This window comes from Phalacrocorax aristotelis, chromosome Z, assembly GCF_949628215.1.
Source record: "Phalacrocorax aristotelis chromosome Z, bGulAri2.1, whole genome shotgun sequence".
Lineage (NCBI taxonomy): Eukaryota > Metazoa > Chordata > Aves > Suliformes > Phalacrocoracidae > Phalacrocorax > Phalacrocorax aristotelis.
In genome coordinates this window covers 36495527-36521567 of record NC_134311.1, presented here as the reverse complement: position 1 = coordinate 36521567, position 26041 = coordinate 36495527, and the positions used below count along the sequence as shown (strand labels likewise).

Below are 26041 nucleotides of genomic sequence, written 5' to 3'. Positions count from 1 at the left end.
TAGAAAGCCTGTTCCAGTGTTTGACCACCTTCTCGGTGAAGAAACATTTCCTCATGTCCACTCTAAACCTTGCCTGACACAGCTTTGAATTGTTCCCATGCATCCTGACACTGGATCCCACAGACAAGAGATGAGCACCTCCCTCTCCACCTCCCCTCCTCAGGAAGCTGTGGGGAGCAGTGAGGTCGCCCCTCAGCCTCCTTCGGTCCAAACTAGACAAGCCCAGAGTCCTCAGCTACTCCTCACAGGACATGCCTTCCAGCCCTGTCACCAGCTTTGTGGCCCTCCTCTGGATGCATTTGAGTATCTTAACTTCCATCTTAAATTGTGGGGCCCAGAACTGCACACAGTACTCAAGGTGAGGCTGCACCAAGGCTAAATACAGCGGGATAATCACCTCTTTTGACCATCTGGTTATGCTGTGTTTGATGCACCCCACAGTGTGGTTTGCCCCTTGGCTACCAGGGCACACTGCCAACTCCTATTGAGCCTGCTCTCAGCCAGCACCTCAGATGCCTTCCTGTAGGGCCGCTCTCCAGCTACTCCTCTCCCAGTTTATACTTGTGCCTGGCATTACTTCATCCCAGATGCTGAACCTGGTATTTGTTCTTATTAGATTTCATGCCATTGATCTTAGCCCAATGCTCCAATCTTTCCAGATCCCTCTGCAAGGCCTCTTGTCCCTCAAGAGAGTAAACAGCACCTGCACCTGCCAGTTTGGTATTGTCAGCAAACTTGCTAATGGTGCATTCAACTCCTGCATCCAGATCATTGATAAACATGTTAAAGAGAACTAGTCCTAGAGCTGAACCCTGAGGAATGCCACTGGTGACTGGTCCCCAGCCAGGTGTAGCCCCATTCAGCCCTGCCATTCAGCAAGTTCTTCACCCAGCACACCATGTACTTGCTCATCTTATAGTTGGACAACTTGTCCAGAAGGATGCTGTGAGGGACAGTATCAAAAGCCTTACTAAAATTCAGAAAAATTACATCCACCACCTTCCCTTCGTCCACTAGACAGGTGACCTTACCATAGAAGGATAACAAATTAGTTAAACAGGGCTTTTCCTTTGTGAACTTACGTTGAGTGTGCCTGATGATTGCATTGTCCTTGAAATGCCTTTCAACAGCACCCAGTATGACCTTCTTAGGTATCTGCAGTCAAAAGGTTTGCCTTCTGAATTCATCCAGGAATGCAGAATTACTGCTTATCTTTTGCCTACGCTCCTGCCCCCTCCAGCCCATATCAGATATTGCAGAGGATGAAGTCATTCACAGGCTCTGGACAGAGATACATTTTTTATGTTTGTGGACTTCCAAAGACCCAGTGTGTAATGTACAACCTGAAAGCTTCTTTTTTTGTTCCTGGCAAATTTTCTTGAATTTTCAGAAGAAACCAAAGACACAAAACACTCACTGAGAACACCAAAATACACACGAATAAGTTCAGAAATAAAGCAAATTAGTGCTTTATTCATTAACATCAAATAAGTGTAAATATTTGCAGCCTCAAAGCTTATGTTAAAATTTCTTAGAATCTATCTAAGGCCTACAGAAGTCACCGGAACAGCTCTAGCAAATTTTATGGTCTTTGGAAAGGGACAGGAATTAATTTGCTTAATAGATTCATTGGATCAAATCACTTATCCTTTGATAGGTGGTTTGGATGCAGCTACAGCTCAAACTTATTTGATTCTACATTCACACACACAGAGTCCCAGTAAAATGCATTCTGCTGGAGTTTCCCATTGTACATCTTCTGAAAACGAAAGATTCTGTTAGGGGTTCCTCCACCTCTTCTTCAGATAACTGGTGAATGCATGCAGGACTGCTTCTTGAAGTCTGTCGCTGTGGAATACCCATAAAGGGACAAACTGCAGGACACATGCCTTCAGAATAATCAAGCAAAAACAATACAAAAGTGAACGGTTATAGCAACCTCTTGAAAGAAATTAACTGAGTGTTCAGAAAGGTCATAGAAGACGGCAAATACAAAAGGTTTTACTTTATACTTTCAGTATGTATGTTTCTCTTAGAGGGAAATGTTCATTCCTCTTGGTTTTCAGCAAATTTGTTCTTGTCCCTATACTTTCATTAAATGCTCATTGTTAACAGCTGCCATGTATAAATATTTATTCTATTTTGTTAGCTTGGCATCCTAAGGAAATTATGTTTATGTCATAGCACAGTCTGGTTTTAGGTCCTTTCGCTTCCCCACTAATAACTTTTGAATCTTCTGGCCAAGTTCTGTAAAAGAATAGGGGTCTCAGAAATATTCCTAGTAGGGTCATGATAAAAGGCAGCTGGAGAAAGGATAAAGACTAACCAGATATCAGACTGAGCTCAGCTCAAGACACATAAGTGGAGAAAGCCACACTGTGCTGATACCACTGTGCTTTACTCTTGTATTTCTCCCTTTATAGTTTACTGGTACCGTATTAGCCTTAATAACCTATTCACTGTTTCTCATGTGGTGTGCAACCTTAAGGACTCTGAAATCAGTCAAAACAAACTGCTGAGCCCAGAGAGCCTTGGTTCAGCCTTTGGCACCCACTTACACACTATCAAATTCAATTACCAGCATTTCATGGGCTAGACATCCAAAAATCTCATCTCCAAAGGTGACATAATCCAGTGATTCGCTAACAAACTCTTCTGCCGTCTTTGTAATAAGACCAGGTTTTTGGTGCATTGTCATTGGAGTAGAAACACCGTAAGGAGCCACTACCTAAAATAAGAAATCATAATAACAGTGTAATGCCATCTAACATTTACATAAGGCTATTCACTTTGCAGAATCCTACAGCACCTGACAAATTACAACAGACATTTGCAACGGATTAAGGCACTACGTGGAATAAGTAATGGTACTCCGGTGGAAAAAGTTAGAAAACCTATAGCTGGGTACAGGGAAGAGACAAAGCTTTGACAGGGTCGCCCAGCACTTCACCAAGGATGGATACACTATACAGTTTTAGGCATCCCTGATGTTCTTGAAGAATTTGTTAAAATTAAGGTAAATATGGCAATTTATAGCATCACCTGTATGATAATTCCCTTTGCTTTATACTCTGCTTGTAGTGATTTGGAGAAAGTGCTTATAAAAGCCTAGAATAAAATAAAACAAAATAACATTAGCATAGAAAACTAAGTACTTTCATATATGCCCATAAATATGTTCAAACAGGTAATTTACAAATTATCATACAACTAAGTATCATACAACCTAAGGCAGAGTGTAGCGGTGAAAACAGAAATGAACTTCTAGAGACACATTTTCTGCTGGTGCACATGAGCAGTGGCAAGATTGACTGTTTATCTGCACCAGAAAAAAATGGAGTCTGGCTTTGGCCCAAGCCAGACATTAAAAAGTACTACTGCAGACTGGACTGAAAGCTTTGTCACATTTATGAAAATGCAGAGATATAAATGCCTAAGTTCGATTTGTTCTAGCTATTGCTTCATGCGGCTCTCATCTCTGGCTGACGCCTATCGTCCCAATTCAAGGCTTACACTGTTGTTTCTCTTGCAATAAGAAGGGGAGTGAAATACAGCTGATGCCTCCAGTGTATACCTATTAGCTCAGCCTACAAACATGATTTTCAAAGCTGGGAATCTGGGGGTTTTTTTGTAGCTTTAACATTTAGGTTTTATCTTTCTAAGTTTTTCTCCACACGATGAAGAGTATACATATACTAACTTCTTTGTGTAAACGTTGGGTTTCATTTAAGACTAAATTAGAAACTTGACAACACAGGATGACTCCTCTGTAATTAGAAATATAAAAGTCCTACTAAGGATTAAAAATGACAGTATTTCAAAGCTATCATTTGTCAGGTCTCACAATTTAAACCCCAATAGTGTTGTGATATTGCACAAAATATCAATATGCTTGCAAGTAAAATAGTTTCTTTTCAGGGCATTACAATAAACATCCATTTAAAGAGAAACAAAGCTAAAAGATACCCAAGAATTAAAAAAAGTCAAAATAATACAACCAATGTGCCATATTATTTTGAAATAACATTAACTAAACAATTTTAAGGAAATAAAATTGTCTCGTTTGAATGTAGTTCGAGTTTTGACTAATGAGGAACTTATGTTAAAAAGAGAAAAAGGAAATGGAAAACTAGATTCCCTTACCAAGCTGAACTTTAGCTACGTTCAAGCAAATATTGTTAGAATTTCTAATTTGGAGCAAACCTGAGCTGAGCCAGTTGCTTTTGGAGATTCAATAAAAATGATTCACTCATTTTTATGAGCTCTGGGGTTTTAAATCAGAGCAAAATTTCAAAGTGAAATCTATGAAGTCAGGCAACTCACCACCCAAATACCAGGAATTTTATTCTTGGCTCCATAAGGAAAACCTAACACTTTTGTGCATCTACAGTTTCAAGTAGACTAGCTAAGCCAGCCTGGTAAAAATCATCACTTCCTGGAACAAGGACAGATTTTGAGAACTGGTATAATTCTATTTAATCAAAGGCAAAAACGTTCCGACGATCAGACGTACCTTCAGCTGATCTCATTTACATAGCTTCACTCATTCACAGTTCTCAGCTGCTGCTTATTTGCCTTACTTCATTATTTCAGTGGAGCAACACTGACTTATATCCTGAAAACCTGGCCCTACATCACTGATACAAACACTTTGGTAGACACTTGATGGAGATTTCTTTACAAAGCAATGTGAATGACTCACCTTAGAAGCCGAGTACATTGTGTATAACGGACAAGGGAAAGTACCCAGACCCGAGGACAAATTCAGAATAAGACCTTTTTGTCTGAAATTTAATTTAAACAGTTACATTCAGTTCACATTTGACAGTATTATAATAAAAGCCTGCACAAGTTGAAAACAATTTTTTTCCCCAGAAGTCATAGCTCTTCCATTATACTGTAGGCTACACTTTTGAATGGTCCAATTTTTATGTTCAGTTAGGTGCAATTAAACCTAAAACAGCTAGGAATAATGTCATAAGTGAAAGTTAAATGCCTAGTGCAATCAGAACCATGGGAACATTGTACATGCTATTGTACATCTGACAGAGCAAAAACTGCCATCAGAGGAAAGATTTTATGCTCCTAAGTAACTGGTAGGTCCCCTTGCTCATTAGCCAGCACATTCTTTTTCTTGCTCCATGCATCTGTTGTTTTTGCTCCCCTACTCACAACTCCCTGTACAAATCACTAAAAACAATTCATTGATCAACAACCAGGAAAAAACCAAACCAAAACAATTAACCAGTAAGAGCTTATTTTGTTGCCAAAACAAAAATCATGCACTGTCCTCTAAAATGCAGTAGTTAACAATGTTTTCTAGAAGCTCTATCTGAAGACCTTAACTTACGGTTTAAGGACCCCTGCGTCTAAAGTACATGTTGTCTTAAAAGGAGAAAAAAGGTCCTTTACTGCATAGCCGAATTAATCTCTCTGATGTAGTACAGGTACTTCCAGAGCTTGAAATCTATTATTCCAAGTACACCTGCCACTCTTAGAAGAATATGACAAAATATTCAAATGCCATTTCTTGCCTAATTAGACCCATCACATGCCATTTTATTTCTGCCATACCTGCATGTTTTTACTGGACACAGACCTATATTTTATATTTTCTGTCTTGTTCTACAGTTGACTTACAATTTGTGACAGTTCCTATAGTTCATTCACAGAGCACTAACAGCAGCAGAAAAAGGTTTCGCTGATTGACTTACTGTGAAGAGCGGAAGTTAATAACGAAAGAGTATAGCTACCACTAAATAAACTGGGGTAAGCAGATAAAACCTATTGAAAGTTCTAGAAAAAAAAATTATTTTTACCTTGGTTCCATTTGTTTCAAAATTATTTTCGTCATCTGTAAGGTAAATGTGTTAAAAATTACAAGTTTTCTACTTGCTCAAGACCCAGCCATATGTATACAGTTCAAATAGCTAAAATGTGGCACATTCATAGTCTTGGAAAACATTTTAGAAATGTTAATGGTCTGCAAATTATCTAAATTGTCAAAGAATTCCACAGGTTAGTCTTCTAAATAGTGAAATCTTACCCAAATCTTTTCAACAGTATCTGAATTTCATAATTTTTCAATACTGAACCATAACTGTAAGGAGAAAATCAATTCATAGTGTTTTTGCATTTTCACTTCTGGCTCTACCTGGATCAGAAATAGCAGAAAATCAAGAAAAGAAAACTTCTTTTTTTTTTTTTTTTGCTACCACAGAGACCTTTAGGATAATTTTTTATGCCAATTATTTAATCATTTGTTCTTATTTTAATAATAGACTTAATAACACTTGTGATTTTTAAAGCGTAATTAAATCCAGTTTTAGGTATGAAATCTGCTGCTGTTGATTGTATTTGAAGAGCATTACTGATAATAAGCTTAAGCCCCTAGGGAATTCATACTCATGCTATTGACTCTTTATAAAACCACACATAAGTACGAATATTCTCAGGATAACAGTGTGACTCATCTTGTAAAGGGCGGTAATGAAAAGTAGTGCAAAAGAACAATGCAGCTTAATTCAGCCCTTGTTAATTCCCTAATTTTTCAGTAGTGTCGTTGAGCAAAACAGGACAGTGGGAGAATGGTGGGGTTCACAAGCTTCGTCTTCAGAAGGGATGACATTGATGTCACATCAGCTTGGGTGAAGGGGAATTTGCAATTAAAGTGGAATACATGGGAAAAGGTCCTGCTTCTCTGCGCTGAAAATCTCAACGGCGTCTGTGAGAGCCAGGAATACCTGGAGCTTGGGCTGCAAGAACTGCAAGAACTGGTGAGCAGGATCTTCGCAGGAATCAAGACAGGGAGAGGGAAAAAAAAACACAAATAGTTTTAAAGGTGATTTGGACTTAACCACGAGGAATGCTGGTTAGGACCCTGATTTCTTCTTTGTGTTTTGGAGGAAGGTGAACATTTGCGAAAGACTGAAAAGGACGAGGCTGCAGCAGTGGGGGAAAGGAATGCCCAGACCCTAGCGAAGCAGAACACGTTGATTCCAAAGTATGTGTAAGGTGAGAAATGATAAAGGGAGAAGCCTTTTGTATCTGGACTGAGAGGGTACAAAATGTTTGCCTGTTTTTTTGTGAGGCATCTATATTGCAGATATTTCTCTTCTTCTGACTTATAAACAGAATAAAATATAGGAGCAGGAAGTTCACCGAACTACTTCATGGAGAAGTTTTTTTTTTATTACCTGACATTACATGACCTATTACCTGAAGTCATTAAGCAGGAGTACAAATTTGGGACGTAAAGTTTGCTAGCCAAAGAAAGACGAACATGCATTGAAAATTTTCATGTCGTGCTTAGAAAGACATTAGCCAAGGTTGAGACGAGTTACAAAACTCTTGTTCTGCTCTTGTTCATGTTACCATGCTGCTTGCAGAGATCAGAGCAATACAAATCGAAATCAGAGGGGGAAAGCATGAAGTACTAACTGTTCTTATAGGGGAAGTAGCCAACCAAAATTAACACCAACAGGTAACAATACAAAACTGGGAGTCAACTCCTTAAGCTTCCGTCCTGCACTGATAACAAAAATATTTTTACAGAACAGAATTGTGTCCAAAATGCATATACAGTACAAAAAGTCAACTGCAGATCTTCCTGTCCCAAAGACTTTGATTCTGAAACAAATCTCCCTGTTTATGAAACCAACATGTTTTTGCAAAATGTTTCAGCTGCATGGTAACGTTGTGTCCCAACCAAGCAACTGTGTTAAAATGGTCCCCGTCAACTCTAATCAAAATATTTCATAGGCAGTAGAAACAGAAGGGGTCCTTAAAATAATACTGGCATTTCTGCTGAAAATTACTATCTGTGGATAAGTTAAATTAAAATACACAGGAAAGCTGGTTGGTTGCTTGCTCTTGTGTGGGACTAATTTCCTCTTTTCAATGAAGTAATTACAGGTGTCACATAGATGCGAGTGTGTCACATACCTTTGTAACAGAAATAATGTTGCAGTTGATGAGGTTCTGCAGGAAGCAAGAAAAGGGTGAGTTCACAGTTAACTCCCGGATGTTAGTAGCTTATCTAGGTAACAAAGCTAGCAATGCCAACAGAAAATCTTCCTAGCAAGGCAGCTGCTTTCCGAGCTGCTTTCCTTGCCTCCAGTTGTCACTGGCTGTGCCTATGACGTGGGATACTCAAGGGCAGGTGAGCCCTGATTCATTTTATTTTAAACATGGTGTTCACATCTGCTTTGCACCCCTTTGACTCTGCGCCCTCCGTTTTGCCCAGCCACATCTTTGCACACGGCGAGACCCCGAAGGCTGGTGTCCAGGCGGTGATGGCTCCAGCAAACCAAGTTGGATGCAAACAGACAACAAATTACAGAGGTGCCAGGCTGAGGCGGAGTGGCTCTCAGGGACAGAGGTAGATTGTCTGTGTATTTAATACTAACAGGAGCCCAGCACTTCAGCTGTGGCTGTGCACAGGCTGGACCCCATTACATTACATGTGAGCTGTGAGCTAGTGGCACTGCTGATCCCTGCTACAACCAGGCCAGCTGCACTCTCCCCTCTGTTGCTGAGTGCTTGCTGAATTTAGCTGAAATCTACTGTTCTTCTTCTCTTGCAAGCTCTTCCGAGCATTGAACCCAAATCAAAATACGCTCCTTCAGGTCCAGTTCTTTTCCCCATCAACTGGACAGTTAAATAGGTGCTGATTGGAGCAGGGGCAGAATCTGTCCCTTGTTAAGTGGAATTATAGTTCCTCATCGTTATATTGGAATTAGAAACCTACAGAGTAATCCTACCTCATCTATGTGTTGCCCATTAAGATAACGGCAGGGAAGAGGATTATGAAGCATTCCAACGTTGTTAACTAATCAAAGGAAACATAATGATAAGAAACAAATCTAGACAAAGCGCATAGTTCAGCTAGTTAACAAATGGCTTCTCCTTGAGCTTCATAAGATTTTGAGCTCTATGTGAAGAGAAATGCTGTTTACCATTGAGTCTTGTTCTCACTGAAGTCATTGGTACTGATCAGTACTGACTTCAGGGAACAGAAAAACAGTCTGTTACTACAGTTCGGGGTTTTGTTTGTTTGTGCTTTGTTGTTGTTTCTTCATTTGTTTCACTATTAAAAATTTTTTTTCTTAAAAAAAAAACAAAACAAAACACAACCCCCCAAAACTTCCCCAAAAAACACGTTTTCATTGTTGCTGTGTGGATCGTACCAAATAGTGTTAGCCAGAGGCTCATTTCAGACTGATTGTCAGAATTGTACACAGCTGTAAAACAACCAATAGTGAAAATTAATTCCTTGAGGCCAAACAGGGAAGAAGCCGCCCCACAAGCCCGATGCTGCTTATAAAGTGGCAGAAGAAGTTTCACTGTAAAGAAGCAACTGCACAGAGAAACAGGAAGCCTTTGGAGAATCTTCATTCACCTTTAAAACTTCTTCATGATAACTAATCCTCAAATGCATTAGGCAGCTGTATGCTTGATTTTAAGTGTTGCCTAACAAGTTGTTATGACACATCATTTATACAGTTCTCGGTTTAACACACTGTAGCCATAAAATACTTGTCAATTAACAGACCCTAGCAACTCACCCAGAACACCAATATCCAAGCCTTGCAGACTTCTTTCGATGTTCTCGTAGATTGAATTTTTGGTGAAATCAGCTTGTATAACCTTCACCTTTTGACCTGTAGCCTGCTCTGTAATTACAAAGAAAAAAATACAAAACCCTTGTGCGTGTACCCAGAGAGAGGGAGAGCTGTAATTACGTAACGAAAGAAGCAATCAGGTGTCTCGTTTAGTAATTTCTGCTGTACAGTAAGCGTTTCAACCTTCTTGCTTTAAGAAAGATCAAAACACAAACAAAACACTTTCACACTACCCAGTTGTTTCCAGGGAAATGGCCTGGCAAATATAGGACTAATTTATGCCCTGAAATCAACAGAAGTTCCTTCATACATTCTTAACACCATTCAGTCGTTCAGTAAAAAAATACCCCAGAAATAAACAACACAGGTCTTCTTCCCCTGCTTATACTATTTATAAAGAAACACTGTCAGCATAGGTTAGGCAAGTGAATGTGGGTGCCAGATCCTCTACATAAGCACAGTTTTGCAGAATTGTTTTAAAGTGTCTTCATTTATACGATGAACACTTCAACAAGCAGACTTTATCTTTTCATGTAGGAGGGGAAAACAGGGCTGGAGGTGATGCAGTATTTTCTGCTTTATTTTCAAACAATTCCTCTCCTGTTTGACATTTGCAATCCCGTAGACTGAACTTTCCCCAGGATTTTTCAGGACTAAAAGCCATTCAAGGGAAGGTGTAGCTTAAATTTTACAAGGTCAATTTACACAGATGGGAAAGGGAAATATGTATGATTTTTTCCAGTGTCATTGCTATGCAGGAATGGAGCCCAGCTGTACATTACCATTTTTCTCACCAGTTGATTTATTGCTGTTCATATTTTCAATGAAGTTTCATGAGGAAAAGAGGTAGAGACTCTTATTTACTCATTTTAAAGGCAGGGTTCTCCTTTAAAGGGGCCCAGTAAGGTCTCTTCTAACTAGATGTTCACATTGTAAATTCTTGCTACTAAACCTGCTTTCAAGTTTTATGGGCAACCTGAAATCCAGATGAAGTTTGCTGAAAAAGTGACAAGTGAAGCTTGGAAATGTCACTAGACAATCCGATTGCAGACTTGCTGCAAGCGGCAGGAATTCAGGTGCATGTGGATGGCAGAAAGTCTGCTTTCGGTCTTGTTTGGGAAACTGTCCCTGCTTGTTTTGACCCTGATTTTCTCATACAGGCAACAGGGAACCCTGCCTTTAATGGGAATTAGACTTGCTGATTTCTACCCAGAAATCTTGCCACACAACCCTTGTGTACACTCAGAATTTAGGAAGATGCCTCGCACCAGCTCCCACAGCAAAACAAGGCTGGCAGAAAGCTGGCTTTGGGTCCAGCAGGCCAGTTTGCAACAAAACAGGGCCTGCATTGGAGGGTGAGAGAATGTCATTCCCTCTTGGTTGTTCCCTCCTTGCCCCTTGCTACACTGCAGGTTTCAACCATGTTATGCTACCCAAGTAACACAAGTGGTCTGAGGAAACAGCAGATGCTCTGACTTCAGATCTGAAACATGGGCTGCATCTTGTGTGCAATTTTAGAGGACATCTGTCTCCATGACAGAAGAAAGGATGAAGGAGTGCCCTTTCTCTTGCCCTCTTTCCAAGCTGCAGTTGTGTGTGTGAAAGGGACAAAACACCCTTTGAACCTTCAACCTATAAAAGCAACTCTAGTGGCAAATGACCCCCTAGTGGTCCCCGGATGGGGGAATGGTAGAACTATAAAAAAAAAAAAAAAAAAGGATATTGTGAGTGTAAATGCAGCAAAGGGAAAGAACAGAGGAACAGCTGGAGCAGACACCTACAGTGACCTTCTGATTGAAGAGCTCTATAAACAAAATGAGATGGTCTTTAAAAGTATAGTGATGTTGTGGCCATCTTTCTTGCGGGCAATGAGAAGGGCAGCCAAAACTAGAGCAATATAAAAATGAGGATCAAACAAACCATTTGGACTTTCTCTGCATCCCCTTGTCTGTGCTGAACTGCACTGCTGCAACCAGCAGTCAGCCAACAAACAAGTACTCCAGATGGCTTTCCTCTGTCTCATTTAAGAATAAAACAATATATTAAAAAACAATAAAACTATCATGCTGATAAATGAATTATCCAGGGATAGCACTTCAGAAAAAGATAAAAATTCTGCAAAGAAGAGAGCCAAAAAATAATTTCCAATGTTTCTTACGCCTCTCCCTCTCTGTGACAAAGATTTATGACAGTCTTTGAAGACACAAGCCATTCCAACTCTTTTTATAAGTCCTAAGTATGCCAGAAGAAAAAACGCCTAAGGTTTTCAAACATCAGGACAGGTTATTGTCTTTTTTAAAAATGAAGAGAAAACTAATTTAAGGAAAACTAAAAATGTGAACTGAGTTGCTTAATCCAATGTGTTACAAAATGTATCATTAAGAAGGATGCATCTAACTCCTCCTGACCTCAGATCACTTGGGAATCCTACTTGTCAGATAGGATAATGTGCTGCCTTTTGAAATTTACCAAGAGGAGAATAAATCAGGAGGAAGCATGAAGTTGGTTAGGACATGCAGTCTGCCAGAAACTCTCCTTTTCTATTTAGAGAGTTATGAAGATCTTCAGAAAACCTGAGGTAGCAAAATGAATGCCAGAGCAACACAAGAACTGATCCTTGTAGAAAGAGGAGACCGTTTTGAAGTATTATAGCAAAATTTGAGTATGAACAGACTCAGGCTAAGATGGCACTTATATTCAGTGGAAATTTGCAGAGAGGAGAGCAAAATTAGATGTTATTTTAACAACAGAAAAAGGTTTAAAAACATTTAAGACTGGGGAGAAATATAAAAGTTTCTGTTAGATTATAAAGCACAAGTTCTGGCTACATTTCAAAAGTCTTTTGGAGAAATATATTTCCTCAGAAATGTAAGATAACTCAGTTTCAGAAATAACAGGAAAATAGAGAAGAAACAAAAAGAATGAGTGTAAAAGCAGAGCTGCAAAAGATGTTACAAGATACCAGAGGACACAAAGTCAGCGAACAAAAGAACAGGGGTATTGCTACCAGTTACCGGAGCACTCAGAACATCGGTAAAGGCCCTCAGGTGCTCTGTTATGTAGTAGTGCATATTGGGAAAACAACTCTGAGCAATGATGTTTTACCTCAAGTCATCAGCAAGGCACAACAGGCGTTTTTAACAGCCTTTGAAGAGGAAGGAAGGGTGTGCCTAGAGAGTTGTTTTATGCTAGTCAGTGATCTCAGCTTGTTCCCTGCTTAGCTCTCAGAGCTACCTCTGGAAAGACAAGGGGCAGAGGACACAGTAGACCAGACTGGAAACTGAGCCTGCAGCAGGGGGACAGCTAGATGAATTAGCACCTTTGCAGGTCTTAGTGGGAGCAAGACACACTTGGTTCTTGACAATTCTGTGGGGTGATTTTTATTTTTACTGCTTTATTCTATACTAACAGGCATGATTTCACCCAACCTGAATTAATGAACTGTATGCTCAGCTAGTCTAAACTAGTGTAGCTATATTTTCTGCTGCTTCCTGAGGATAACACACCCTATCTTTCCTCAAATACAGATTTGTTTCTTCTCAAAACAACACAAAACAACTAAAACCCAAAAACCCACAGTGAATAATTTTTTATGTTTAACAGAAGTGGCTTTTGTTTGGCATTAACATCTAAACAGTACAGACCCTGGTCATATAAACAGATCCTAAAGTATAGCTTTTCAGTCAGGACCTATCTCCATCAGTACAGCTTGCTTAGGAAGTGTAGGCAGAAGAAATAGAAAACGAGAACACTTAGTAGCATTCCATCATTTCCAATCTCCTGGTTTTATGGTTTGATCAACGTTTCACAACCACAATACTAAATGTGTTAAATGAGCAGTATACCTGGTGTAATGGTCCTCTCTGTCTGCCCTCCAGAAGACTTACTTTGTTATCTTTTATCTCATTCTAAAAGAGGTTTCCTGTCCGAGAGGATGGAAACCTGGCTTTCAATTCCAGTGATGCTTTAGATAAATGTTTTTCTTGTTGTGGATGCCTGCCTGCTACAGCTCTGAGACCTGTTCCTAGGCACATCTGTGACCCATGGGACTGTTTGAAAGACAGGCACTGAGGTCTGTGGAATTATCCACACTGCAGACACCTTTCATTTACATTATTTGGTATGCAAACTGAATGTGACAGTATGATTAGGCAAATAATATTGTCAGGTTGAAAAGGGAGGTACGTCTTTTAATTATGGTGTCCAAATGAGTGGAAAAAGATATATGGTGTAGCAGTGAAGAAAAAGGAAACGTGAGTAGTGTGTCCAGTCCTACAACAAATTTATGAAGCCTACAACAAACTTTTTGTCTCTATGTCTCTGTGTCTTAATCTCCTTTCATTTTAGTCCAGGGTAATGATAACCGTTTGGACTGAGACACTGCCTGTTTAAGCAGTTTAGAAAGAAAAAGTCAGGGAGAATTAGAAAATTTAGAAAACAGTAAAACCATTCTGGTTAAATTTCTGCTTTATTTTTAGTTTCTGTTGTTTATTTACTCACATAAAATCACAGTAAGTTTACCTTTTCTTCCTTTCCAATGACCGCTTATCTTAATAAACCCTGAGTCTGCAAATTGGAATCAGAGGAACGTTTCCAAAGCTTTAACATAAGCCCACATTCAGAGCTCCCTGCTGATTTTAGTGGCCTCCAGATCAGATACTCTGTGCTTTTCACCACTGTATCTTCCTCTCCTTCCTTTTGTTTGTGCCATCTACTTGTTGTTATGTACTCATTTCCAACCTGACACAATAAATAACATGAGTCACTCTGGACTTTAGCCAAAACCCACTGAAAACAATGGAAAGATCTCACTGGGATTTGCCACGAACTTCAGCAAGCTTTGGGAAACCTCTTTATGCTCACAACCCAGCTGAACATAGCGCAGAAACGATCGGTGTAGGCTGAGCTCCAGGGCTCACACCATCCACCTCCCCACACCTTGGATTACATAGTGCTGCTGCAGTCAGGGAGGCTGCCTCACGTTGAGAAAAGCCATGGGTCACTTATGCCCAAGGCACAGCAGCATTTGTAGGCTATCTCATTAGTACCTGTCAGGACAGGGCAAGTCCTTCTTTATGTGTTGCTATGCAACTCAGCATAGAACAGCCTCAATTAGGAAGGGGTCCCATGGATGGCCTTATAACAAATCATAGTGCAAAGGAATTTACAGTATGTTATCTTTCTGGGCTCCACCACTTCTTTTCTTTACTGAGCTATGTTCGTCTCAGGAATCTTATTTTCATTCTTTCCTTCTGATTATAATTTACAATGCAAAGAAACTATAAAAAGTCAGCTTTTTTTCCCCCCAGGTTTCTACTATTTTAATTCTTTAATATTTAGCTGCAAAGAAATGCAACAACACCACCAGAGCTGGTCTTAATTCCCACAGAAGTGATTTTTTTATGGCTGTATAGTTACGGATACAGTTCTTTATAGAGACTATTCAGAGGGTTGGTATTTTCCTCCTCTGGTACCCTTTGCTTCCCAAAGGAGAACAAGTCTATCCCTGGAAAAAAATGAGATGGAAATTGGACAGAAAATTTCAGAGTACAAGCCTTGATTTCGGTAGCTGCAGGTTCAGAAGCAGGCCTTTTCATCCACTTCAAGCCTGCCACACCCCTGAGAGATGCACTGCTCTCTCTGCAGGTGAGGATACTGGACTTGCCACTTTGCTAGAGCCAGCTGCCCAGCCTTGCTTAAAGGCAAGCCTTTCTGACAGAGGTGTAGTCTTGGATGTACACATGCTTAACACAGGAACCTGTGAGTCAATGAATCTGGTGTACAGAAGCCATGAATTGAAAAAAAGGACTGTGGGAAGAATAACCTCGGTTACAGCAATCTTTAAAGTTAATGGAGGGTATAAACTCATTTGATTCCTAAAGAAATCTTAACTATCAATCTTAACATATCTAAACAAGCCATTCCCCACAGTAAAAGGCTAATTTCCCTTGAAGAAAAGAAAGAGAACATTAGTTCTAAAGACACACTATTTAACTGCTTTATCAATAGCCAAATGCAACTTGAAAACTTTAAAAAAACGTACATTGATTTCATTTTTACTCCTCTGATATGTTCCAAGAACTAGCCTAAAGGCAACCTTCCTATCCCAAGCATAAACTGTTCCATAGATTCCTCCGGCAGCGCTAGTATCATATCTCCTTTTCCTGTATTTATAGATTTTAAGAACAGCTGAAGCCAGTAAAGAACCTGCATGCACATTTTTAATCCAACCTATTGTACTGTTTGAATTATGACATGTATTTTTAAAGCTATCCACAACCAGAAGAGTTCAAGCAACACAGTAATATGAGAAATTAAATGTAGTCTTGGAGGAATACCTGGGGCTATATCTGTAGCAGTATCTGGGGCCCTACCATACTAGATACCTTACTGAGGTAATAGACCTCCGGATCCCTGTAAATCCAGCCTGCTAAACGGGAAGGCAAGTTTGAGACAAAAACTTACCAACTTCAGAGGCTACTCTCTGCAGTTTTTCAAGAGTTCTGCTTATCATAACTACATTTAATCCACGTTTTGCCAGCTACGAGAGAGGAATATAAAAATTGTTAGAAAACATAAGGTGATAAGAATCCTTACAATTTTTCCAGTTTTGCAATAAAAAACAATTAAAGATTTTTTAAAATTGCGTTCATTCACCTGCCACCTGCCTAGTGGGAAAACAACAGATATTAAAACCAGGCCAAACAATACCCAGGCTTCTAACAGTCTTCCGAAACATCCCCTTCACTGTGTAATCTTGGACCTTTACAAGAAAAGTATACTGGACAACAACCAAACCCCAATAATAAGAACAAAAATAATCTGATCCAATTTCAAATGAATGAAAGTCTGCAGGGAGTGAAAGCAGTGTGACATTTCCCAGAAACATATTTTTATTTTGACTTGGATTTAGGAGGCCAAATATGTTGATGACTTCCTAGTCGTTTTATAACATCACCTTCCACCCTCACATTTTTTTGTCTGGAGGAAGTAGTTTAAGCATATTGAATTGAAGCCTCAAGAGTTTGAAAGGATTTGGACTTTATTCGTATTTTTTAACAGAAATAAAATCTCATGCAGGTCAGAGGGATAAACTCTAAAACTCTAACTGTTTCTTTCAGTAGCTGCGAACTAAAAAAGAAGAGGGAAAAAAAGAAAAAAAAAAAAAAAGAGGAACCAAGGGAAAAAGGTGAAGTCCATGCACAAAAATTCAAAATACAGTCACACAAATGTACATGCACAAAGATGATGGCAATAGTTGAGCATTATACCCATTAACACTATTTAAGACAGCATTCCATTTATAGTTATTTTGGTACTACCATGTGCAAAACAAATGCAAGAAAAATAGAGAATGTTTTTTTCCTGTTTTCTTGAGGCCTCCCCTTCCCATCAGTTAAAGAGTTTTAGGCAAAGCTTGAGAGAGAAACATGGCCCCAGCTTGTGAAACTACATTATTAACAAGTGGAAGCTGAACAGAGTTGTGTGCATAAAGAAAGATAGAGCTGAAAGTAGAAAAATCCTAATGAAAGCAAGAAGGAGAGCTAAATTAGCCAGTACAAAAGATAAAGCCAACGTTATCTGAAAGTACCAGGTTTGCATAGAACAAGAAACTAACTGACAAAGCCCACACACTGAAGATCCATTCTTTTCCCTAGCTGACTCCCTGCTTCCTCCTTAAAACTATTTGAGAGAAACAGTTTGTCCTGTTGGGCTCTTCTGAAACAATGCACAGAATGTTAAGAAATAAGGACCTTTGTTCAAAAATTCACTACATCAAGAGTACAAGAGGTAGACCATCTATTAAATATATCAGCCACAACCACTTTCATTTTCAGCACAAAGACCATGCTCACAATTCTGTGCTTTTGGAGACTCTCTCACATAATTGACGGGTGCTCCTGCACAGACTTAGACACTTGGGAGTTTCGAAAGCTTATTTTAAAGGCTCCATTTTAAGTTCTCAAGAAAAGAACTCTAATTGCCTACATACTGGCAGATTTCCCTTTGTCCACAATGAGTTTGACTCAAGCCATTTCCCATCAGAGACAAGATCTCCGTTTCCATGGTCACTTGCTCATTTATGCTATTTGGGGGTGTTCAGATGGTGATTATTTTAATTTTTGTGCCTTCAGACCCAAACCCAAATATCAGCCATGTCACATACAGAATAAAAACAAAGATCTGCTTCACTGGGCTTCTCAATATCATCTCAGATATGTCTCCTAAAAGCTAAGTAAAAAAAATAATTCCTATTGCTAAGATTGCATTGTATTTCAGCTAAAAACACATTTGTGGCAATCTTATAAAACTGTTAACCATCGGGTTAGAGGAGTCTCCCTTGCTGCTATACAGGAGACTAACCAGAAGTATAAGGCTCACACCTGACTACTCTTTTTTACTTCCTCACCCACACAGAAACATGCGTCCTTTTCAGAAATAGGTTTCATGGGACCCTCAGGCAAACAAAAAGAACTGTGCTTAGAAAAGAATTTCCTGGCCATGCTCAGCAAACGTTAAATCAGTTTTAACACTATCTCATTTCAAATAAAAAATTTTAGTGTAGGCATCTTTAGCACAAAGCATTTTCCTAAAATAAAAAGGCTTTGACGTTAGGGAATGGTATTTCCCCTCATAGTTAAGAATAAGCACTGGCTCCCAGCGGTGTAATGTGAAGGTGCTTATGTTAGTAAATCCTGACTCCCAGTGGCAAAGGACTAAAACGCTCCTGAACTGCTCAGACTGCTAAAATATAAGATCATTATTACCGACTCCAGCCATGACAAATTATGATAACTTGACATTCAGAAATGGGGCTAATAAAGAAGAAAGACCAAGCAGAATCTGCACTCTGGAATCCCACAAACTCACTGTTAAAGAGTTTTAAACCAACACTAAATTAGTATAAAGTCAGTCTGCATTTTCTAGCACATTTTTGCAGCTCAGTCTGAGGTGAATTTTTAAACAATAAAACTTCATGAAAGGCAAGACACAGGTGTTAGATTCAAACCACGCATGTAACTACACTACAGTTAGACTGACAAATTGGTTATAGTCTACACGGATCGTTAGATAGAATAATTTAAAATCCATAAAAATGCTGTAGCTGTCTACCAAAAATTTCTACCTATTACAAAAGAAAGTCTCCTTTCTTCTCCAGGACTGTGCTGATCTGGCCTCAGTACTTCATCCCTTTTCTTTCCTTGCCTGGGGTTCAGGCCTGTAAGGTCTCCATAATTCAAATCTTTCAATCCTTTTTGGTCGAACAGACCGGGACTGAGACAACAGGGCAGAAGGATTCTGCAAGCTTCCTGCTAGCTCTGCACCTGTGCAACACAAGTAGAATAGCAGTATTTCCAGGAATACATCCAGGACCAAGTGGAGAAATTAGGCTACATGTGCAACTGGAGCAGGAAAACTCAGATCATATTTAGCTTACTTAGTATCATATTATTGGTAATAGTATGCACAATTTCAGGAAATGAAACAAAGGTTTAAGATTTGAGAAATCGTTGTATTAATAAATGAACACAGTGCCTATCTTAAAATGGTCTGCTAAAACATTGATTTAGACACAAGACTTAGAAGAGAGTTATGAACTATCACCAATAACAGAAATGGTGACCATGTGAGCCACCAACATCCTGCATGTGCCCTGACATCAGATGAGAAGTGTGCAGAAGCTAAACCATAAGACTCAGAGTATGGTATGGCCTTGTCCACAAACCCAGTATGTTTGAGGTGCTAAGCCAGTAACAGATGCTAAAGCACATATGTAATTATTTCATAACAAAACCAGAACAAACAAGACTGCTTGTTTGTTCAGATGAGTAACAGATGAGTAGATGTGTGACAGCCTAGCAGCACAACAGTTCACAGTTGGCATATTTTTGTTCCTTGTTATAAATCTTGCGAGTCTAACCCCCCTAGCAAGAACTAATGGACCAAATCTAACAGAAACCTGGCTGTGGAAATAAGCGTAGCAAACTAGATCCAAAATCTCAGTGCTCTGACATCACAGCACACAGTTATAAGGTCTGGGTCTTTACACTCAAGAAGGACACTCATTCAAAATCATCCTGATGTGCTAGAAATGCATAAGCTCAAGTTGTGTGTGTGTTTGTCTCTCAACACAAGCTCAGAAAATAAAAGGGACAATAATTTTCTCTGATAAATCTGTGTCCTGGCATCAACAAAGCGTTATTCTGAGACCTCACAGCTGACGGGCTTTTCACATGGACCCCAGTCAGCTCTTGAGCTTAATAGACTTTGCAGAGATCTGTATTTAGCCATAAACCTTGGAAACACGGGTACTGAACCAGTAAATATTGTAATCTTTCCCTGGACCTCAGTCTGCTGGGTTTTACCCAACAACCACCTACTGGGATTTCCACATAAAACACCAAGCAGACAAAGCCACATCACACTAGCCTTCCAAAACACCAGAACCGCTTTCCTTACTCTCCTATACCATATATTACCAACAAGCGTGGAGCCCATGCCTGAGCTCACGATGTCAGAAAGAGATTCATCACCTGGTGTCAGAGCTCAGACTCTAGAAGAACAGACACTGTGGCCATCAAACAAGGCTTGCCTTCCCATCAGCCTACAACACCAGAGGGACTTACAGTAGAACATCAGAGAATTTTGTACCCTGACATCAGACCAGCAAGACAGTAGGGCTGAGCCAGAAACTCCAAAGGTACAGAGACATTAAAACAGCAGGGTCAGATTTATTTATCCACAAGCCACGCACAAGTGTGTGTTTTGACCTCAGCCAGCAAGATGACGTGCCAAGCTATGAGCTCATGTGGTGTGGGCTTGGGATGTGCCCCACAGAGCAGTAGCTGAGCACAGCTTCAGTCAAAGGGACCACCTGGGAAGGAAGGTACATCTCAGCATGGATAAGATGGCTCTTACTCATCCCACAAAAGCCAAAAATAATGAACAGATGTTCCACAAAATCTAGCCAGTTTCAGCCAAGTTAAAAAAAAAAAACCACAGTAGTTTTTTTTTCTCATGATGTAAAGTAGCCTTTCGCATGCTATAACTGGCCCTTTAAATGGGATTTACTCTTGCATAACCCATACAGCATGAAGGAATCAAAACAATGACAGAGGCCCTGATAGACATCCACAGGTGCCTGCAGCCTTCACGTGGATAAAATATCACCAGGTGCTTAGACGCACAGTCATTTCAGCAAGCTGCATGTGCTTGTGACTACAGCCAGAGGTGCGGTGGTAAATGTTTAAGCATTTCTGATGTTTCCTCTCTGTCTTGTTCCCATCCCATTCCCCCTGACCTAAGTATCCATCGGACCCTTCCTGTTCGCACATCGCTACAGCAACTCAGTGAGTAGGCAGAAAGCAATATTTTCCCTTCTTTCGCACAGGAGAGCTTGTGATGTTTATCACAGCTATGCCAGATGTTAAAGTATAATAGCTGGTATTTGTCTTTGTGTTTCCTACAGTCAATGCACTTTCAACAGTAGTTATTGCATTGCCACTCCCAGTAATGAAAACCATGAGGTAGGTGCTTAAATAGTGCAAACACTCAAAAAGACTAGCTTAAATATCCTGTAAATTAATTCAAAAGCAAACTAATTTCCCTTCCTGTGAGGCGTATTTTATAATTTATGAGCAGAAAGCACCATATCTAAACTCCTGCATATTACAGGCTGCTGATTTTCACCTGGTTCCATCAGCTGTGAGGACAACAATTCATGTTTCATTGCTGTTTAGCTTCTAGAAAGGGAGCCAGTTTTGAACGAAGACACACCAAAGAGAAAATCTACCATTCAGTCACTGTTACTAACAGCAAGGCTTGTACAAGATGGTGCAAGGCCACCCTTCCTTCAGCGTTGATTAGCGCAGGTGAAGAGAGAGGGACTGCTGTAGAAACTGCGCAGCAGCAGCTACAGGGTCAGCAGAGAGCTCCTCTCTCCTCCTGCAGGCCGCTAGAGCTACCAATTCTTATTTAAACCATTAGGTTTCCTTATAATTTCCATAACTTGTAGTTTATATTAATTCACACAGATTTCTCCTTTATTTGTTGTTTGACATAGATCTTTAAAACTGTGTGTGCAAGTGTCAAGGCTAGAAAATTACATTTTGTGTGTTGATGCTGGACTACCCCACCGAAAGTCAAAGAGCAGATTAGGTGTGGAACTGGGTGAAAAAGGACAACGTAGGCAACTTTCTACCCTGGGCAGACAATATGAAAACTTTTGGATTACTCAATGTTTCAATTCTATTTCCTTGGTCTGAGGAGACCACTGACGCATGAATGACCTTCCTCTGAAATGCAGTACCAGTTTTCTTTCAGAATTTGGTTCGTGTTATTCTGCACATACAAAGGAGAAGGATTAGTACTATGTTTGTCACAGTGGCTTTAAATCCTCAAATATTTTACTAACTTGCAGAGGCTGATGAAGGGGTAGCAACAGCAACTTTGTTAAAAAAAAAATCTTAAGGGTAAGCAATCTTACCTCAAAGGAATATGCTTTTCCAAGCCCATCTCCTGCTCCTGTGACCACTGGAGAAAGTGAGAAGAATCAGGATTACACTTGTAGCTCTGCTTTAACTTGTTCTTTCTTGAATTCTTTAATCTTCATCACCCTTGTTTCCTGAAAGTTGCAGCCTAAAAGCTTCTACTAAAGCTTTGAATCAATAATTTTAAATTTTTTTTTCCTTCTGACTTTTTAATCTTTTTGTTTCTTCATTTAGCACATTTTGTCTTCAAAGCAAATCCCTCCCCATAGTAACATATCTGATGCATTCCATTGCCTAAAAGGTGGTAGAATTTTCTTCTGTATGCGTACAAGTTATGCTTTGCAAGTCTTTCACTTACATGCTGGCAGTAGAACAGCCACCAGCTACATGCTGGTGCTCGTAGGTGATAAGGACTAGCAGGTGACCGAAGCTGATGTAACACTTTCTCACACAAGAAATCTGTATGTAAGGAAACATCACAGCAAACTTACCATCATCTATAAAATGTTCTTCCCTGAGACCTGTCCTATTCATTTTACCTTTATATTTCATGTTACTGGGAAAGTAAACAAGCTTTGTCATTTGTTAAGCACCCCAAACTTTAAATGTTAATCAAACAAATACTGAAGAGGAACTACAGAAAGAAAATCCTTATCACCTCAGGAATAAAGAATAAATAAATAAAGCAGGAATGCACTACAGAAATTCCAAGGTAAACCTGGTAAATTCTCAGAGCAAAATTGAAAATGAGTAAATATCTAAAAAAATGTGGATTAAGGACTTATAAATTGCAAGAGACACTGGGGAAGCAAGGTGATTTTGAATGGTTAGGTTCATGGCCAACAGAAGAGTAATTATTCCCTCCTTTAACAGAGAAAAGAGGCCCCTCAGTGAAGCAGCAGTGGATCTTTAGCTGTCTGGCAGACCTGCAGATGAAACGCAAGGTTCTGTTGGAGAACAAGCTTCCACCACCCAACTTCTAATTTTCGTGATTCTCAGGATCTCATGTGCCATGTAATACAGCAAATCATCCAAGCCCTATGAATTTTACTGGACCCAAAAGACTTTATGCTTATAAAAGGACAGAGAATAAAAGAAGACAAGTCTCTGAACAAAACAAGTCTCAGCCTTCAGGGGAAACAAGGGTTTTATGCAGAAAGCTCCATGTGCTGCTCCTCACCTCATGCACAGAACAGAGATCCTTGCCTCATTTAAATCAAAATGAGACCTACCTATTGCTTCAGAAGCAGCTGGTATTCAGGCAAGTATTCTGCAAAGGGGTGGATATTATGTCTTTAATTAAACACACACTCCAGCCAGACACATCAAGGCTCTAATGCGGGAGGAACGAACAAAGCACAGGAGTACTGTTCAGGTCACATCTTAACAAGATGCCACGATCAGTGATGTCTGGATCCCGGGCACTCAGACACTGTACTACCGCTCATTGTTTCTTAATACTGATCATCTAACGAGCTTAAGAAAAACATCAATGATCAGTAGGAAGAAGGTGTTTATTAAACATTTCTGTTATGAGAATGCATAATATCTTTTAAGAAGTACTGCCTTTGAAGTTTTTAGGCTAGAGTAGATTTGGCTTGTTAATGGTACCATTAAGGATAGGTCACCAATTTGGAAAAAACAGACTGGAGCAAAGGCAGCAGGAACAAAGAGAAGTTGGTTTGAAGAGTGGAGACCATATGCTAGACATAACCTAGTTGCTTCACATGAAACTAAGGGTATAGGCAATGCTATTAAAACAAAAGCATTTGCAGTAGAGAAAAAAAACATCAGAAGCAGGAATAGGGAGAGAATTCACATCTATGCACCAGATGCATGAGCTGTTACCAGTTCAACTATTTTTCTATTCTCCCCAAGTACGCAAAACCTTCAGGCTCATAAAACCGAAGTAACTAGGAGTAAACAAAAAGAAATTAAGCAAACCACACCTAGTGGAAACCGTGTTTTGTTCTGAGGGGACAGGGAAAGGAAATGCAAGGAAAACCTCTCCTTATATTAGTAACTAACAATCCATCACTCAGTTATAAGAAGAAGATGAGGAAGTTTCTATTACCTGCCCATTCTCCCAGCGATCGAAAGAAAGTCTGAGGCAAAGCACTCCAGAAATGTGGGAAAATATATTTCATAAATCTGATGCATTTTACCAGAGCACAGAAACATATCAGACCCCCAGTAAGAGTAAGTAGCTGATGCTGGAATGCTTCCATGGCGAGCAAAGGCAGTGAGCTAGTATGAATCAGTCGCTCTCTCCCTGGGAAGTGCCTTTCCCCAGCACGCTGCTAGTCTCTGAGTGCTGGCAGAGAAGTGAGAATTCTAATCAAATCATGTGATTTTCTTTTTCCAAGGAACGTCCAGGGCTTAGATTAGAATAACCTCTCTACATTACACCCAGATTTGTAATCTACTCAAAAAATCCACACTAAACAATTATTTCTGGTGCTTGCTTTAGAGAAAAGGTTTCACTACTCCTCTGGAAACTACCCAAGAACAAAAAGAAAAAAGAACATTTTCATTGTTATTGTTTAGGATTCACAGAGACTCAAGATAGGTCTAAAACAAAACCCTGGATATGAATACTGCAAAACTTTGGAATAACGCATATCAGCACTAATTCTCAGAGCTGAGGAGTTAAACTCTAGCCTAGACACTTCCAGGGCAAGTTCACACTGAACTTGTGTGGAGGCCAGAAAAATAGATTTGTCTATAAATTCAAAGACAAAATAATGAAAGGTTACTAAAGTCACCTAATTATTTCTATACAGAGAAAGCACTATTATGTAACTTTTCAAAGAGCTTTCTTAAAAGAAGTTAATATTTTTACACCCATTTTTACAAATGGTGCGATTATGACATGAATAAGCGCAGTAATCTATTAACAAGGGAATAGGACCCAGCATTTCTGAACAAAGTATGTTTGAACTAGGGCTAAAGTTGAGGACATGTATCAAAACCTGAAGGTGAAAAACTTTACAAGAACAGTATCCCACTGCAAGACAAAGATGAAATCAACAAAATTCAAACCTCAAGTGATTAAAAAATTTTACAAAGTTAACATAAGGAATTTCTCAGGGAAGGTAAAGAAACAACCTTCAGTCTTCTTTGTAATGGCAATTTGAAAATTACCCATTTTTTAAAGGTCAGTTTAAACTGGAGAAGTGGGACACTGATGCTTACACATGCACTTAGGACAGAGTAAAATAAAATGAGTAAATATCTTAATGATATCCTTCCACACTTAACACAAATCATCTTTAAAATTTAACCTAAACCTGACATCCAGAAATCTCCAACTGAAGAGCAGCGATATATGTCAGGTGTCACACTGCCGGCACCTTCAGCCAGAAAACCACAATATGCAGACATATTACAGAGTAAGGATGATGTCTGAATTAGAAGGAATGTAACACTAAATATATCTGTAACAAGAAGATACAAAAATCACTACCATCTCAGCTGAACCACCTAGTTTCCTCACACAGAAGCTCTCTTAAAATTTCAATGTGATTACTGTTTTCTATACCATAACACCTCGTTTTACCCCATAAGTAAGGCCAATCAGACCAAAAAAGATCTTGAATATTAAATTTCATTTTTAATATTTGCATACAATCACAAATTCAAAAAACCCCACCTAATATTCAGGAAATACTTTAAGTTTGATGCTGAATACCTCCTTTAAATGAAAAAGAAACAATAGCACTTCTATTTGACAAAATGCAAATTTTCATGGCTGCCAGACTTTTCTTTTGCACTTCCAGTTCTGCCCATGCTCCCTTCTTTCTTTTCCGGAGGCTGAGATACACTTACAGTACTTCATTGGCCTAGTATTTGTAAATCAGGCCAAGATACTGAGAGGAAAAATAATAGATTCTATGAATGTGAAGAATTGTTTCTCCAGCCCAGACT

At 39.4% G+C, this 26041-nt stretch overlaps 1 protein-coding gene across 1 annotated transcript; it reads right to left on the bottom strand.

Moving 5' to 3' along the window:
• Positions 1-1454: 1454 nt before the first annotated feature.
• HSD17B3 (hydroxysteroid 17-beta dehydrogenase 3) lies at positions 1455-25626 on the bottom strand. The gene is made up of 11 exons (XM_075079830.1): positions 24189-25626; positions 22111-22157; positions 16089-16164; positions 9567-9674; positions 8763-8830; positions 7945-7980; positions 5820-5854; positions 4703-4784; positions 3043-3108; positions 2579-2728; positions 1455-1889 (listed from the first exon to the last, which is right to left on the bottom strand). Exons 1-11 carry the CDS (start codon positions 24340-24342, stop codon positions 1779-1781), a joined length of 933 nt encoding a protein of 310 aa, XP_074935931.1. The 5' UTR covers positions 24343-25626; the 3' UTR covers positions 1455-1778.
• Between the last annotated feature and the right edge of the window lie 415 nt (positions 25627-26041).

Excerpts from the sequence above, each read along its gene's own strand:
- HSD17B3 (XM_075079830.1), bottom strand. The coding sequence starts at position 24,342 with ATGGAAGCATTCCAGCATCAGCTACTTACTCTTACTGGGGGTCTGATA. Across the intron at positions 5,855-7,944 it reads ACATTATTTCTGTTACAAAG|ATGACGAAAATAATTTTGAA; the intron begins GTATGTGACACA and ends TTTACCTTACAG. Across the intron at positions 4,785-5,819 it reads TTGAAACAAATGGAACCAAG|ACAAAAAGGTCTTATTCTGA; the intron begins GTAAAAATAATT and ends ATTAAATTTCAG.